The following is a 14830-nucleotide window of genomic DNA, read 5'->3' as shown; positions in this document are numbered from 1 at the left end:
AATTATGACTTTTAAAAATGTATAATTAACTGATGTCTTCTAGATACATGATTTACTTATAAGATGGCTATTAATATCCAACATCCTATGAGATAGATATTATTATTTCCATTTTCAAATTAAAAAAACTGAGGAGAGAGGTTAAGGGATTAACACAAATTCTTGCGACTCAGATGTGGAGGAGTTGGGATTCAAATCCAGGCACACTAGTCTCCATGGCCATGCCTTTAAGCACTATGTGATATTACCCTATCCTATCAACGACTCTGAGTGGCTTGAAACATCACCAAATATAAGGGCAAATTAAAGATAGGCGATCCAAGATGGAGGAGTAGATAAACACTGTGCCTGCCTCCTTTCGTGAACACATTAAAATTACAACTAAATTATAGAACAATCAACCTGGAGAACCATCTGAAGTCTAGCCAAACAGAATTCCTATAACTAAAAGTATAAAGTAGAAGCCACATCGAGATTGGTAAGAGGGGCAGAGACACGGAACACGCCCCAACCTTCCCTGCAGCAGTTGAGAATCAGAAGAGAGATCTCAGCCATGGAGTTTCCCTCCAGAGGAGCGAGGGACCCAAACCCCCAACGCCAGGTTCTCCAGCCTAGAGTACTGGTTGTGGGAGAGGAGCCCCCACAACATCTCACTGCGAAAAACAGTGAGGATTCCGACCGTGGGGTGTGACAGAAAGCTGTGAGAACTCAGATGTCCTCTAACATAGCCTGTACACAGATTCACTTGCTCGCAGGCACTCACCTTGGGCTCCAGCGGAGGGGCGGTGACTCAGGGGGCCTCAGAGACATACAGCGGGCAGACTGAGGTGTGTGGCTTCAGGAGAAGGATTTGAGGTCCGTCAGCATTTTCATGGTGTGGGGTCCGCCTCCTATGCAGCCAGCAGGCAGGCGCCATCTTTCCTATGTTGAGCCCGCCCGTACAGGCCAAATCTGAATCTGATTGGTCTGGTGAGCTCAGCTGCTTTTCCCTGCTGACTTAGTTGGGACCCCATCCCAACAAACTCCCACACTGCCTGAGGCACTTTCAGTTCATGCAGCCAGCCACTCCTGCATTGCAGTCTTTACTGAAAAACTATCAGAGTCCACAGGCCTCAGGGGGGGCAGCAACTCACCTCGGTGTGCTGTCTGACTTTTGCTGAGTCATTCCAAGCTCAGTACCAGCACCAAAACAGAGTCTGTATTAACCTGGTAACCACAACTCTTCCCATTTCTAGTGACTCCCTGACACCCTGCCTTGCCCACTTGAGTACCTCATGAGACTCTATCAGTGGCTGACCCTTAAGGGAGCCAGCAGGTGGCAGCAGACCACCAGGTGTCCTGGCTTTTTGCAGAGTTACTTCAGCCCTAGTATTGGTGGCAGCCATTCTTGGCTCACAGTGTGGCCTCTCCCTTGTGCCTCCAGGGATAGCACAGGCAGCAAACAATTGCAGATCATTTTGTAGCTTTCAGCAGGTAGCCTCAGGCTAGTCACAGGCAGTGGCTGACCTGGGTCTGCACCGGAGAACTCCCAAGAGGCCCCAGAATCAACATACTTGGAGATTTGCTTCAGACCACGACAGAGGACTGCCCAGTTAGCCCCACAAGTGGCACACACAAAGAGTGGTCTAAACAGGTACCAGAGTCCATTGGGGCAAATATCACTCAGTGGGATAAGCCTCCTGCACAGCAGCCCATAAGCTGTGTACATGACCAAACCCCACAGCCAGTCAGCCTGAGGGTCAGTCCCACCAACTTATGTGCCAATAGCAATCAAGGCTCAACTATAACAGGAGAGCACATGCAACCACACAAGAAACACTCCTGGAATACCCGGAGCAGGTGACCAGGAAGAATGTGCCACCGAGCCCAACAAAACACCTACTACATAAGGCACCCGGCCAAGACTGGGAAACAGCATATCTACCTAATACATAGAAACAAACACACAGAGGCAGCCAAAATGAAGAAACAAAGAAATGCATCCCAAATGAAAGAACAGGAGAAAAATACAGAAAAAGAACTAAACGAAGTGGAGACAAGCAACCTACCAGAAACAGAGTCCAAAACAATGGTTATAAGGATGCTCAAGGAACTTAGTGAGAATTTCAACAAAGAGATAGCAAGCATTAAAAAAACACACAGAACCAGTCATAAGTGAAGAATACAATAACTGAAAAGAAGAATGCACTAGCAGGAATCACCAGCAACCTAGATGAAGCAGAGGATCGAATCAGTGATTTGGAAGGCAAGGGAGCAGAAAAGACCCAATTGGAACAGCAAAGAGAAAAAAGAATGAGAAGAGTTTAAGAGACCTCTGGGACAACATCAAGTGTAACATATTCAATCAGGGGTAAAAGAAAAGAAAAAGCAAGAGATTGAGAACCTATTTGAAGAAATAATGACTGAAAACTCTCCTGACATGTCAAAGGAAATAGACATACAAGTCCAGAAAGCATAGAGAGTCCCATACAGGATGAACCCAAACAGGCCCACATCTAGACACATTATAATTAAAATGGCAAAGGTTAAAGACAAAGAGAATCCTAAAAGCAGCAAGAGAAATGCAACTAATAACTTAAAAGGGAGCTCCCGTAACATTGTCAACAGAAAATTTGCAGGCCAGAAGGGATTGGCACAAAATATTCAATGTGATGAAAAGCAAGGACCTGCAACCAAGATTACTTGACCCAGCAAAGCTATCATTTAGAATTGAAGGATAGATAAAGTGCTTCCCAGACAAGGAAAAGCTGAGTTGACCACCACCAAACCGGTATTACAAGAAATGTTAGAGTTTCTTCTTTAAGATGGAAAAAAAAATCAAAATTATAAATAATAAAATGGCAATAGCTACCTATCTATCAACAATTACTTTCAATGTAAATGGATTAAATGCTCTAATCAAAAGACTTAGGAGGGCTGAATGGATAACAAAACAAGACCCTTACATATGCTGCCTGCAAGAGACTCACTTCAGATTGAAAGACACACATAAACAGAAAGTAAAGGGATGGAAAAAGATATTTCATGAAAATGGAAATCAAAAACAAAAACAAAATAACTTGGGGTAGCAATACTTACACCAGACAAAATAAACTTTAAAACAAAGTCTATAAGAAGAGACAGTGAAGGACCCAGTAATCCCACTTCAGTGTATTTACCCGAAGAAAACTCAAAACACTAATTAGAGGGGACATGTGTATCCATATGTTCATTGCAGCATTGTTTACAATGGCCAAGGTGTGGGGGCAGCCTGAATGTCCACTGATGGAAGAGACAGGGAGAGAAGTATGTGTCTCCCAGGAAAGAAAAATGCTTTATAAGCTGTCAACTTTCTGATCAGGGAGGGTATCGTTGCTGTCAGTCCACCTTAGGCCTTCACAGGTTAAAAATTTGCTTCACTAGATGAAATTATCTAGTATCACACAGTTCCTTCCAAGAGCAGAAAATAAAGCTGCTCAACCACGTGGTCAAACTAATGGTTCCTTTCACAGTGGGTAGCAGGAACTGTTCTGGATGTGACTTTACAGGTGTTCACCCAGGGGCAGGACATTGTATCCAAGAAGATAAGTTCTAGGAGGAAAGAGTTGTCCAGTAGGAAAAGCAAATTAGGGTTTTGAACTACAGGCCTTTACTATTGGATTTCTCTCACAGCAAATTCTGCATATAAATTAGTTTTTACTTCCTTTTTCCTCACATTTCATCATACAAGTAATTCAGAGTTTGGAACCAGTTGGCATTTCAATCTATGAGTGATCAGAAGAAAAGCAAAGTTGACTTTAACATGTAAAACTGTGGTGGGCTATTGGTCAGTGCAAATCACTCCACTGCCCTCTATTCTCTGAACACTGGGATTTGGAGACTGAGTCCAAATATTAAAATTTGATTTTGAAGTAACTACCTAAAAGATCACTGGGAGATTGAAGCAGAAAACCCCAGACAGAGCAGGGGAGGCTTTGGCCAAGGCCATGCAGACCCACAACCTCTTTAAGGGAAGTGGCAGTGATAGTCAGAAATATGCCATTAGAAGACACACCTACCACAATTGCATACGTAAAAAATCAGCTAAGTGGAAAATATTGCCAGGACTTTAGTCTTTGTTTTTCTCAATGGTACTACCTGAGTGGGTGTTTTTAAATCACCAATCTGTTTTCCACAGTGCAGAAGCACTGTCTGAGTAATGTGCTGTCTGAACACTCTTGCAGCGCTGGTGTCGGCCGGACAGGAACATTCATCGCCCTGGACAGGCTCTTGCAGCACATTCGGGATCATGAGTTTGTGGACATCTTAGGGCTGGTGTCAGAAATGCGGTCATACCGGATGTCCATGGTACAGACAGAGGTAGGAATGTCATCAGCATGTATCTTTAAATTTGTCCTTGACTAGAAAAACGTCCCATTATTCCATCTACTGTTTCAAAACAATCGGCTTAAAACTTGTGTGCATCTGCTATCCCCAGCTTCTTCTTGTGCACGTTCAAACTGCTTCAAGGTGTAAAAGAAATAGATATTAGCTTCTAGACATCTATTCACTGTATACTACTTGCACTGTTACTAGCCTCATATGCCCTTTAGTAGCACATAGATATATCTATAAGAATAAAACCTCTTTGAACAGAGAGAGAGTTTGGTGCAGGTAACAGCCAATCTGGGTAGATGCCACCAAGTGGAGACTGTGGAGTTAATGTTAAATGCTATATTTGATTCAAAATTTGTCATTAGTTTGTCCTCCGTGTGATACTCTGCCCCAATTCACTTTAGATGATGATCACGGGTTGGATTTATGCTTTCTGTTCTCTTTATGATTTAAGACTTTCCAGCCCCCAACCTACCAGCGCTGACAGTTCTCTCGATCTAAATCTATGTACTTAACATTATAACAACATGGGAGCATCCCCAGAAATATCCAGCCGTGTTATGTGCTCCTTCTTCCTCCTCTTCTCCCAAGTCCTCTCCGCCCTTCTTGAAATCTCAGAATGTACTCAGGCTGGAGTGTCAGCCTGGGCCAGTGGCAGCCTGGGCCAGAGCCAACAGACAACATCACACCGCCTCAGGGCAACAGTGTGTGTGTACCTGTGAGGGTCCCAAAACCTAAGCACAATAGCTTGTTCATAATCCTAGTCACCCAGCCATACTCGCGGTTTCTTAGCTTCGGGCATACGATAATCCCCCTTTTTTTTCCAAGGAGTATGTGTGGGAGGAACAGAGTAAAACACAGCTTGACCTGACCTGTTACTAAAGTTCTAAGAGATTAAAAGCTACCTTGGTCTTCCTCATGCTTTTTCTATGAAGCACCACTAGATGTCAGTATAACTCAAAAAGGCTGCAGGAATGGCTTCTGTCTCAATGCTTCTGAGGTTTCTCCTTTAGGCCCTTTTGACTTTTCTATCCTGCCTCCTCCTCATTCTCATCTGATCAAGTCTTGGCACAGACGTTCCAATGTGTTTATTTCTGAGCCAAAGCAGGATCGTACCACTTTGGAAAGAGTAACCCATCCACATTTAGATGTCTCATGGTTGATTGGGAAGTAAGTCATGTATCTGTGTCCTCACTTCCTTAGCCCACTCTCATCCCAGTCCTGCCTGCTGCCTTGTAATTTACTGCGGTGGACATTGCCTTCTTACACGTTTAAAATGGCCTACTTTCCCAGAGAAGCCCACTACCTAATGATTAAACAGTGCTTTATGAATCGGTCCATATTTTTGGCTTTCACTTCCATAAATTTATATCCTAATATGTGATTAAAACTCCCCATTATATATATTAATCCCCAACCTTCAAAGGGCCACTCGTTGTTTTAAGCATTTTGGATTTGATAAATTACCACATTAACTTAATTTATACCTTTTATAACTTTTATAGACTTTGATTATAGCCTGTTTGCTTTTGATTTTCCCGATACAGAATCTTAATCCCTTTTTAAATACTACCTTCACAGGGCAGACCCTTCATTCAATTCAGTGCCGCGATCTTTCTTCAGGTGTGGTAATCGCAGAACTAGAAGAGCCACCATGTACTTCTTTGCAAAGCTGACAAAAATGTTGTTTTCTCCCTAACTTTCTTGCGTCAAATTTTGGTTGTTTGACTTCTTTGTTTATAGCAGCATTTTAGGTTGACATCTCCAGGGAAACAGTCTTTTTAAAGCACCATATCCCTTCCCTGAACTCTTGTGGGAAAAGCAAAAGTCAGCAAATGAGGCGAGGTCACCACAGGTTACTAGTAGTTTTCCCAACCTTTGAGCTTCACTCTTGAGTTCCCTCAGGATTTTACAGTGGATGTTCTGTAATTTGAGTTACTTATTTATGTCTGGAACATCTTGTCCATTTACCTTTGTTGTCCTTTCTTGTTAGACGTTTCGTGATACAACTTGTATATTGAATGTTAGGATTTTCTAACCAAACTCCTTGAGCCCACGCACGTGCCAGTCCTGCTGCCTTCTGCTTTACTGGTATTAATAAGTAAAGAGCAGAGTGAAACATTTGCTTCAGCCTCATCATCTCATACCCCTTTGACACTAATGATTTTCAAGAGGTCAGAATGATTCTCCAGCTGATTTCTGACTCTATGTACGAGTGTATATATCAGCCACCTGTGTATTGTGTACCAGGTTTCTTCCCCTGGCTGGTTTCTAATTTTCCTACCTCTTCCTGACTGCCCATCACCTGGATTCCACCACCCAAATCCCCCCCTAAAAATGGTGGGAAAGGTTAAGTGCTTCCAGTCCTCTGGCACAAGGAGAAGATGCATAGCCTCACTCAGGCTCATGGAGACCCCATCCTTCCCCCCAAAAAAATACAAATAAAAACATAAAAATAGAACTGATTAAATTGGTCATGTCCTCAGATGCACATTTTAGGTCATTGCAACCAGCTGCATGGGTTGTTTTTAATGTGCCCTCTTCCCCTTTCTCACCTGATCAGATCCCCCTTATGGGCTGGTCCACAAGAGCAGCAAAGGGTGGTCAGAGAAAGTAGATGTCGTCAGACCAGACCCTAGGAGAAGGTCTGGGTCCCAGCATGACCACCGTAAAAGTCACTTTGCCTCTCAAAGCTGCCATTCCTCATCTGTAAAATATGAATGACAATGTTCATAACTGCGGTAAAATACACGTTATATGAAACGATAAAATCTAGTTAAGTGCTTTGAAACCATAAAGTGCTTCGCCTCTCTGGGGCTGTCTTCTATTTTTAGAAAATGTTTTGTTTGATTTTCCTCTAATAGGCTTTCCCTGGAGGTCAGTTAGGGATTTGCTTTGAGTAGCTCCTCCTCCTGATGGGCAGGTTGGATAGCTCAGGACCTCTCAGGGACCTGTCCGCAAGTAGTCTTTATTTACTTTTCCTGTGGTCTCCCTACTTTTTTTTTTTTTTTTTTTTGACGCAGAGTTTGGCCACCGAGTAGTAGTTCTGGGTTGAGAAACCAGGCGGTCTCAGTCCTTATCTGACAAAATACAGGAAACAATGGAGTGATGTGTGATAAGAAGGGGTAGCTCATTAATGATGTGATACTATCACAAAATAAGGGCATATCTGTTCTCTAAATCTTGTTGAAAAATATAGGTTAAGCTTAGGAATCAACCCAGTAAGTTTTGAAGTGTTAACCTTCTCCTTTGTATAAAGGTGGCATGCAAAACGTTCGTTAAGTTCCTGTGGATATCTTGACTGGTTCTTACTTAAAGGTTATTTCTAATGGTATTACTTATAGAGAAGTCTGGGATATAACAAAGGAGAAAGAATCATGAAGTTACGTTGATTTTATAGTACAAAGATAGCTACTCTCAATATTTCGGCATATGTCATCTCAGCCTTCCTTCAGTTATAACTTTAACATAATTCTGCTCGTATGCTATACATATATATGCTAACTTAAAATTCTAATTTTTTACTTAAGAATTTTGCTATGTGTATTATCCCAAATTGCCCAAAACTATATAAATCTCATTTAAAAGACTGAATAGTGTTTTATTATGGATATGCCATTGATCACTTAAACCATTCTTCTTTTTATAGGATAGTAAATTGTATTCCTTTCCACTTTTTTATGATTATCTGTGTCCACAGTGTCATTTATTAGCACTTTATTTATTATACTTCTACCAATGATAGCTAAAAAATGATTGCTTCAGAAAACTCAAGTCATTATTGAATTTTACTTTTTTCCTTTAGCTTTGCTCACTTTATAAGAAAAAAATGTTTCAATTTACATTTATGATTACTTGGCCCTTTTTCCATACGTTTTACTATTTCCTCAGTTTCCTTCAAAAAACATTTAATAAGCACAAATTAAGTGCTAGGCATTATGAATAAAAAAGGCACAGTCAATGGATTCCAGGAATATTTGGGTTAGTGGTTGATGTTTTTTATTTATATATTTGTCAATTTAATTGTGCACATTACTGCTTCGAATGAATTTTGAACAAAAATAAAAGTATCAACATTTTGTCATAATTCTACAAAATATTCTTCCCTACCAGTTTCTGGTTTGCCCTTTATTTTAGTCTTTTCACTTGTTTTTTTACATACAGTAGTTTGAATTTTTTATTTGTAATTTATTACATTGTTTCGAAGTTTAGAAAATCTTTTCTTAATCAGAGAGGAATTAGCCTATATTTGCCTTTTTGTTTTTATGGCTTAATTCATTTAACTTCCTGGAATTTATTTTGGAGTATTATGAAGTGACAGACTTTTTTTTTTTTTTTTTTTTTTTCAAAATAGCCCCATGATTTATAGATTGAATGTTCATTGCCTTTAGCATTAAGTAATGATGGTCTAAGCTCTATTCTTATTCAAAACATTTTTACAGTTGGATCTGCTAGCTATTAAATTATCTCATAATAATGAAAATTATTTTCTGTGACATCAGATCATTATATTTAATACTGTCACCATATTAAAATAGTGTTTCTTTGCATATATTTGTACAAAAATATCTTGCTCTGAAACCTAGTTTGGTCTTTTGCTCCAGGAACAGTACATTTTTATCCACCAGTGTGTGCAACTGATGTGGATGAAGAAAAGGAAGCAGCTCTGCATCAGTGACGTCATCTACGAGAATGTCAGCAAGTCCTAGTTCGGAATCTAGAGCAGTAAGTAGGGAAGAACCCATCATGGGGTGTGGTCTTCGAACAATGGGAGGGGACATGATAGGACACACAAAAAAGGGAGCAGAAGCCATTTGTACTGACTCTGACCCCGCAGAGGTGGTCACAGGGAGATGGGCACAGAGAGAGACAAATACCGTAGCAGATCTTAAGAGCTTCAGGGCACCTTGGTTGGTGGGTGTGACATGAAGGAGTTTTGGTACCTCATGATGACTTGACCTTCATTCCTTCTACCCTGAACCTTAAATTATTCTGATATTGGCTCTGTGCCTGCAACATCAGGATATTACCATCCACCCTATTTATCTACTGGGGCTGCCAAAAAAATGTACACAAATGGACACTTCAGTTAGCATCGTGCAAACAGTAGTTCACTGTAATCAGAAGTGTCTGGATGCTGATGGTAACCACTTTGAGCACCTCTTGCAATTGCAGAAGTCAAACGTGACTTGTATTCATCTTTTGTTATTGGTATATATTGAGTATTACAATTTTAATAGTTATTTCCTTTCTGAAAATGTGTATGCATTTTTTGGCACCCTCTGTAGATACTTTGTGGAAATATGGTATTGCTTATAAAGGGTCGTAAAGGGGTTGCAAAGAAGACATGAGCTAAAGTCAACAACCCAAAGAAGAAAATATTGGTAGAAGTTCAGAATAGCAGAATCTAGAAATGCCTTGAGCATTTACTTGAGAATTTCATGGAAACATTAGTAACATATTCAATGCCATGTGCTCAAATTTTGACTAGAATATCAGATTCTGGAGGTATAAATACTCTTGGCTGCAGTAACAATTAACTGCTCATTCAACTCAGTAGATAGTGTGGAATGTTTCTGAATATACTGAGGGGGGAGGACATTGATGGTGGTGAGAGGACAGGGGTGCATTGTGGGAGAAATATGGAAGAAGTCGCATATGGACCAGTGGGTAGCAGGATAGAACCAGCATTGTGCCTTTACATCCATCCATCAAGAGACAGAAATCACAAGGATGCAGGAAGGATAAAGAAGAAGGAAAGAGAGACAAGTCTGCAGGTAGAAGGAAAGACATTCCGACCCACAGAAAGGAGGAATTGCACAGAGAAAGATGCCCAGATAAACCCATGTCCACCTGGGCTGTAATGAATGTAATGAAAGCTACTGGTGGAGTCAGGGTGGAGTCAATCTGTACTTCTAGCCTCGGGGCTATTGATGTGTGGCTTTGCCCTCCCATGCTGCTTATTGTCTCTCTCTCTTATTCACAGGACAGGACACCTGTGCACCCATCCTCCCTTGCTTCCTGAGTCTTTTGGGGGTCCTGCTAGCTATTTTGCTAAAAGGTGCCCCCGCTTTGTAATATGTGGCCAAGGAGATAATTTATCTCATAGAAGCACCAGGAAGACTTAGCCTTAAAGAGCCTACAGTGTCTTTTGGATTCTTTCGCTGCTGGACATTTTATAACGGACCAAATCCGACTGAACACCAGAAAGGTCCAGGCACTCTGCAAAGGGCGGGAAGCACAGCCCCTTCAGAAGAGTTTTATTGGCCCTTTGCTGGTTGGGCTGAGTATTTTGTTGTTGTTGTTGTTTTTAAGTGCAATAATTTTTGTATGTATGTGATTTTATCAGAAAAGTTGAATTGTTTTCTGCCCATACAGTTGATCCAGCCCATAGCCCAGGAAGGAATAGGCATTGTTAGTATAAAGTTATATGTCATTGTTAAACAGGGGCAAGGCCACATATGAAGAAATGGTAATTCTACTTCAAGAACATTGAACCAGAAATATTTGTTCTCCAGCATTTAGTTATTGGATCCAGAGTAAGGAGGGTGGGTGGGGGAAGAGAGAGGGGTTCTACCCACAGATCAAACACCTATCTTTTCCAAATATGAGAAGCCGTCATTCAGCTTCAAAGTAGAGTAGAAAAAATTTTAAGTCTTAATTGTTCTAGTTTTTGATGATTTTCTTCCTTATTAACAGTTAAGTGTTTCTTCTTTGGCCCTCTTGGACTAAAGTCATCGTCCAGTTTCTTTTTCAACAAACCAGATCTCGTTCAGAGTTTGAAGTTTGATTCTTCAGATTCCACAGCTGTCTGAGCAATGTTATTGCCCAGACTTTGCATTCCTTTTTCTGTTGACCTGCATACCTGCGAAAACTATTCGTTTGAGAACTATATAGGCTGTGTTTTAGGCTGTGAAAATACACTTTCATTCCCCTAAAGAGCTGGGAATTTGTGAAGCTACGGCAGTGAACTGCAGCATGCTAGGACAATTATTTGGCTATTTTTCTTTTTTTTTAAATTGTCAAGTGTCTATAAATTTCAACAGAAATTTTTTTATTTTTGTTTTTGTTTTTGTGTTTTGGTTGTCAGTTTCATTTTAACCAGTGTAACTAGTAACATTGTATTCTATTCTTTATATTTTGTATAATTACAGTACATGATTGTGTATTGTGACATGAATGCTGTCAAAATGGATATTGATGGCACCTTGAAGCCTGCTACTTTGTGTCCCTTCCTAAGAAATAAGAAGTGATGGAATGGATATACAAAGGAAAATGCTTTGAGCGGAGAGTAAACACAAGCTGGCTGCTTCACTGTGGCAGTGTGGCTGTCATGTGCTTCAGAAGCCTCTGCTCCCCTCTGTATATCTGATCGCTGCCCATTGCCCTGGCTTCCCTCCATTCCTGATCATCTTCATGAAGCCATGTACATAGGATCAGTTTAATATTTTATCGGTGACCTTAGTAATGGTAAAGGATGCCAAGTGAACAGCTCTGCACCCCACTGTCTCTCGTCACTGAGAAGAGCTGGCCACAGCAGACCTTGGCACAGTTCTTTGTGAGTCCTGGCCAGTGAGTCTCAGGTTCCCCTTGCAGGAATGGCAGAGGATACCCACAGCCTGGAGGTTAACAGCTTGGGCTCCTCAGGCATTGTCAGTTTTATTCACCTCCCTTCCCTCCCCTTCTCACCTCCCTGCTGCCCCCTCCTCTTCTCACTCCCAGCCCTTTATTTCCCATCTTGCCCATGTTAACAACGTATCACTCCATTCTCAAGAGCACGCAGGCAAAAGAAAGGTGACATTCTTAGATTTTCACACTGGGACAGGTCAGGAGGGTAGTGTGCAGCCTTGGATGAGCCGATAAGATCCATGGGAATGCCAGAATACATTTCCAATATTCTTAGACTGGAATATTACTTCCCCTGAAACTTAAAGCACTTCATAAATATTTCATGTTTTTCTTGAGCACCCCTTCAAGGTAGGGATCAAATGGTACCAGATCAATTTTCCCAAAAGACAAGATGAAGTATCCAGACTTCGGACTGAAGACTCAGAGTTTAGACTACAGAAAGTCACACTAAAGCACTTTCGTGGGTCCCTCCTTCAGGGTCTTACTCCTCAGTCTCTCTCACATTGTTCACTGGTACATTGGTCCACTCAGTTTGTGAGTTTATAATAGGAAAAGTGTCAGTCTGTCAGAAGACTTGGGTTTTAATCTGGACAGATGACTTTGGATATTATCTCTCCTGAGTCTCAGGCAATAAAAGTCTATGGAAAGACTTAATAATACCTCCACGTTTTGTAGGTCTAAGCTGTGTCAGATACGATAATTCAGTCAAAGGTGCTTTGCATGTTGTTCTTTCATGGACCATAAGGCCACTCTAACCAGCTTAATTTCTACTCTAGGACTCAACTTTGAGCATTCAGAGGAGAAGCTGCCAGGGCCTCTGTATTATTGATTCATTTTTTAAATTATCTCAGTACTGTTTTTTACTGAACACAGAGGCATTAGCACCGGCAACTCATAATAGCCTATATAGTGCAGATGGTACCATATATGTTACAAAGTCAATTTCTAAAGTTAATTGAAAAACTTCCATTAGGGTCCGATTTATAAATTTAATAGTTAACACCAATATATCCATCACTGCACATCATATGATTTTATTTAACTGGAAAAAGAAAGAAAGTGATGGATGACAACATTTTTGGGGGGATAGGATTCTAATTCAGGGTTTATAATTTTCCACTATAAAGTCAGCATTGCCCCCACCCCCAATAAAATTTACAATTAGAAAAGTATGTAAGATTTTTAAAAATGTCTTAGGAAACCTATTTAATCTCTCATAAAATCTTTAATCAGATTTTATAATGTTTCTCTTTTTCTAAAAGCTGACTCAGGCCCCCAAAGGTGTGCATCTTTCAAAGAAGGCTGTGGTGTTAACATGTAAAGCAAGGGCTGGAAGCTTTGCATCTGAATTTTTTTTGCAGACCATATGATAGCTGCTCACTAGAGAGTTGGCCCTTAGCCAAGGGGTTAAAGTTACTGAATCCAATCTCTAAGAGCCAAAATCCTCGCTGCTTTCTAGCAAGGAGGCCTTCCTCTCCACCTCGGGGAATGTCTGATGTAATGTGCTTCAAATGAGCTGGCTTGGTTCCTAGCTCACAGATCTCTAGTCTGGTGCTTGGCACAGGCTCAGAGTCCAGAGGCCATGCCCAGGACTGCACATAACATCCACTTTGGCCAAAGGGATTATAAAGCAACAAAAACATAACACATGTGAAAACTGCAAACTTCTACCCCCGGTTTTTAACAGCCCCTCTTGGATACGTTTGAAGGAAACTTAAGCCATGACATCTCTGAGGCCTCGCCTTCCAGAACAGCAGGATTTTTGTTTTCAGTTTCAGCTGACGCTTATCACAAGGCCTGATCCTAGTGGGTCACTTGATTAAAGATGGAGTATAATGTTTAGCTCTGGGCGTCGTATTATAAGAGGGACATTAACAAGCTGGAGGTTGTCCAGGACAGAGTCACTGGAACCGGGAGGGATGTCGAACACAACAAGTCATAGTAACAACACCTGGGAAAAATGGGGCTGTGAAGCCTGGAGGAAAGGAAGTCATTCATTTATTTGACAAATGTTCATTTATCTAATCATGTTGATTGACTCAATCAACTGGTGAAGGAGTTCTTGACCACTTGCAATATCCTACCCACTCTGCTAAGCAAAAATGGTGCTATAGGCTGATTTTAAAAACTATGTTATGGAATCATAGTGTTGTTTTTGGAAGGACCAAGAAAACACGAGTCAAGTCTTTTCCAAGACTCAGTCCGTCTTCCTTGATGAGAAGCACCAAGCTAAGCCTACTCTCCTACCCAAAACGGCACCCTCCTCAGCCACCTCCCTGGCGGATGGCTAATTCTTTTCTACTGAACACTTCCAGCATGTGGATTTGCCGCCTTGCGAGGCATCCCGTACCTTCATTTGTCAGAAAGAATGTCTGTCTTCTGTTTGTTTATACATCTTCGGACCTCACTAACCTTAAGGATGTATGAGTCTATGCTTCTCATGGATATAGGCCTGACGCCAAAATCTATTTCCCCATTTTGGTAAAATGGCAGGCACCGTGTGCACGCTACCACCCAGGGCATGAAACATAATAATTAAATTAAATCTGTCCAGAGCTTTAGACAGAGCCTGGTTTCTCTCTTAGGCATTTATACCTGACACCCACGGGAGTAGTGGTGGTTTTTTTTTACTAATATGCTAAGTTGTTTATGTGCATATTCCTTTAATTTCTTAAGAACACCCATTTAACAGTGAAGAAATGGAGAAGCAGTTAGTGAAGTAAATTGTAACAACTACTGGGGTCTATAGTGATAGAAGCAGGATTTGATCCCAGTTCTGTCCAGCCCAGAAGCCCTGTTTCCCCACCACTTCATGCTGCTTCTCACTCATATTTATTATTGATAAAGT

General features: G+C 41.1%; 1 protein-coding gene across 3 annotated transcripts in view; it reads left to right on the top strand.

Annotated features, from left to right (window-relative positions):
• PTPRO (protein tyrosine phosphatase receptor type O) overlaps positions 1-11566 on the top strand; it is a 198452-nt gene extending 186886 nt beyond the window's left edge. For 2 of the 3 annotated variants that reach the window (XM_019744758.2, XM_019744759.2), the window contains 3 exons: positions 4203-4338; positions 8958-9078; positions 10340-11566. In XM_019744758.2, the coding sequence (XP_019600317.2) occupies positions 4203-4338; positions 8958-9062 (241 nt within the window). In that variant the 3' untranslated portion in view covers positions 9063-9078; positions 10340-11566. The remainder of the gene's footprint in view (positions 1-4202; positions 4339-8957; positions 9079-10339) is intronic. The other variant, XM_074325980.1, reaches the window with a different exon arrangement.
• The last annotated feature ends 3264 nt before the right edge of the window (positions 11567-14830 follow it).

This window comes from Rhinolophus sinicus, linkage group LG02, assembly GCF_036562045.2.
Source record: "Rhinolophus sinicus isolate RSC01 linkage group LG02, ASM3656204v1, whole genome shotgun sequence".
In the NCBI taxonomy this organism is placed as follows: domain Eukaryota; kingdom Metazoa; phylum Chordata; class Mammalia; order Chiroptera; family Rhinolophidae; genus Rhinolophus; species Rhinolophus sinicus.
This window is presented reverse-complemented; position numbering and strand designations above follow the sequence as displayed.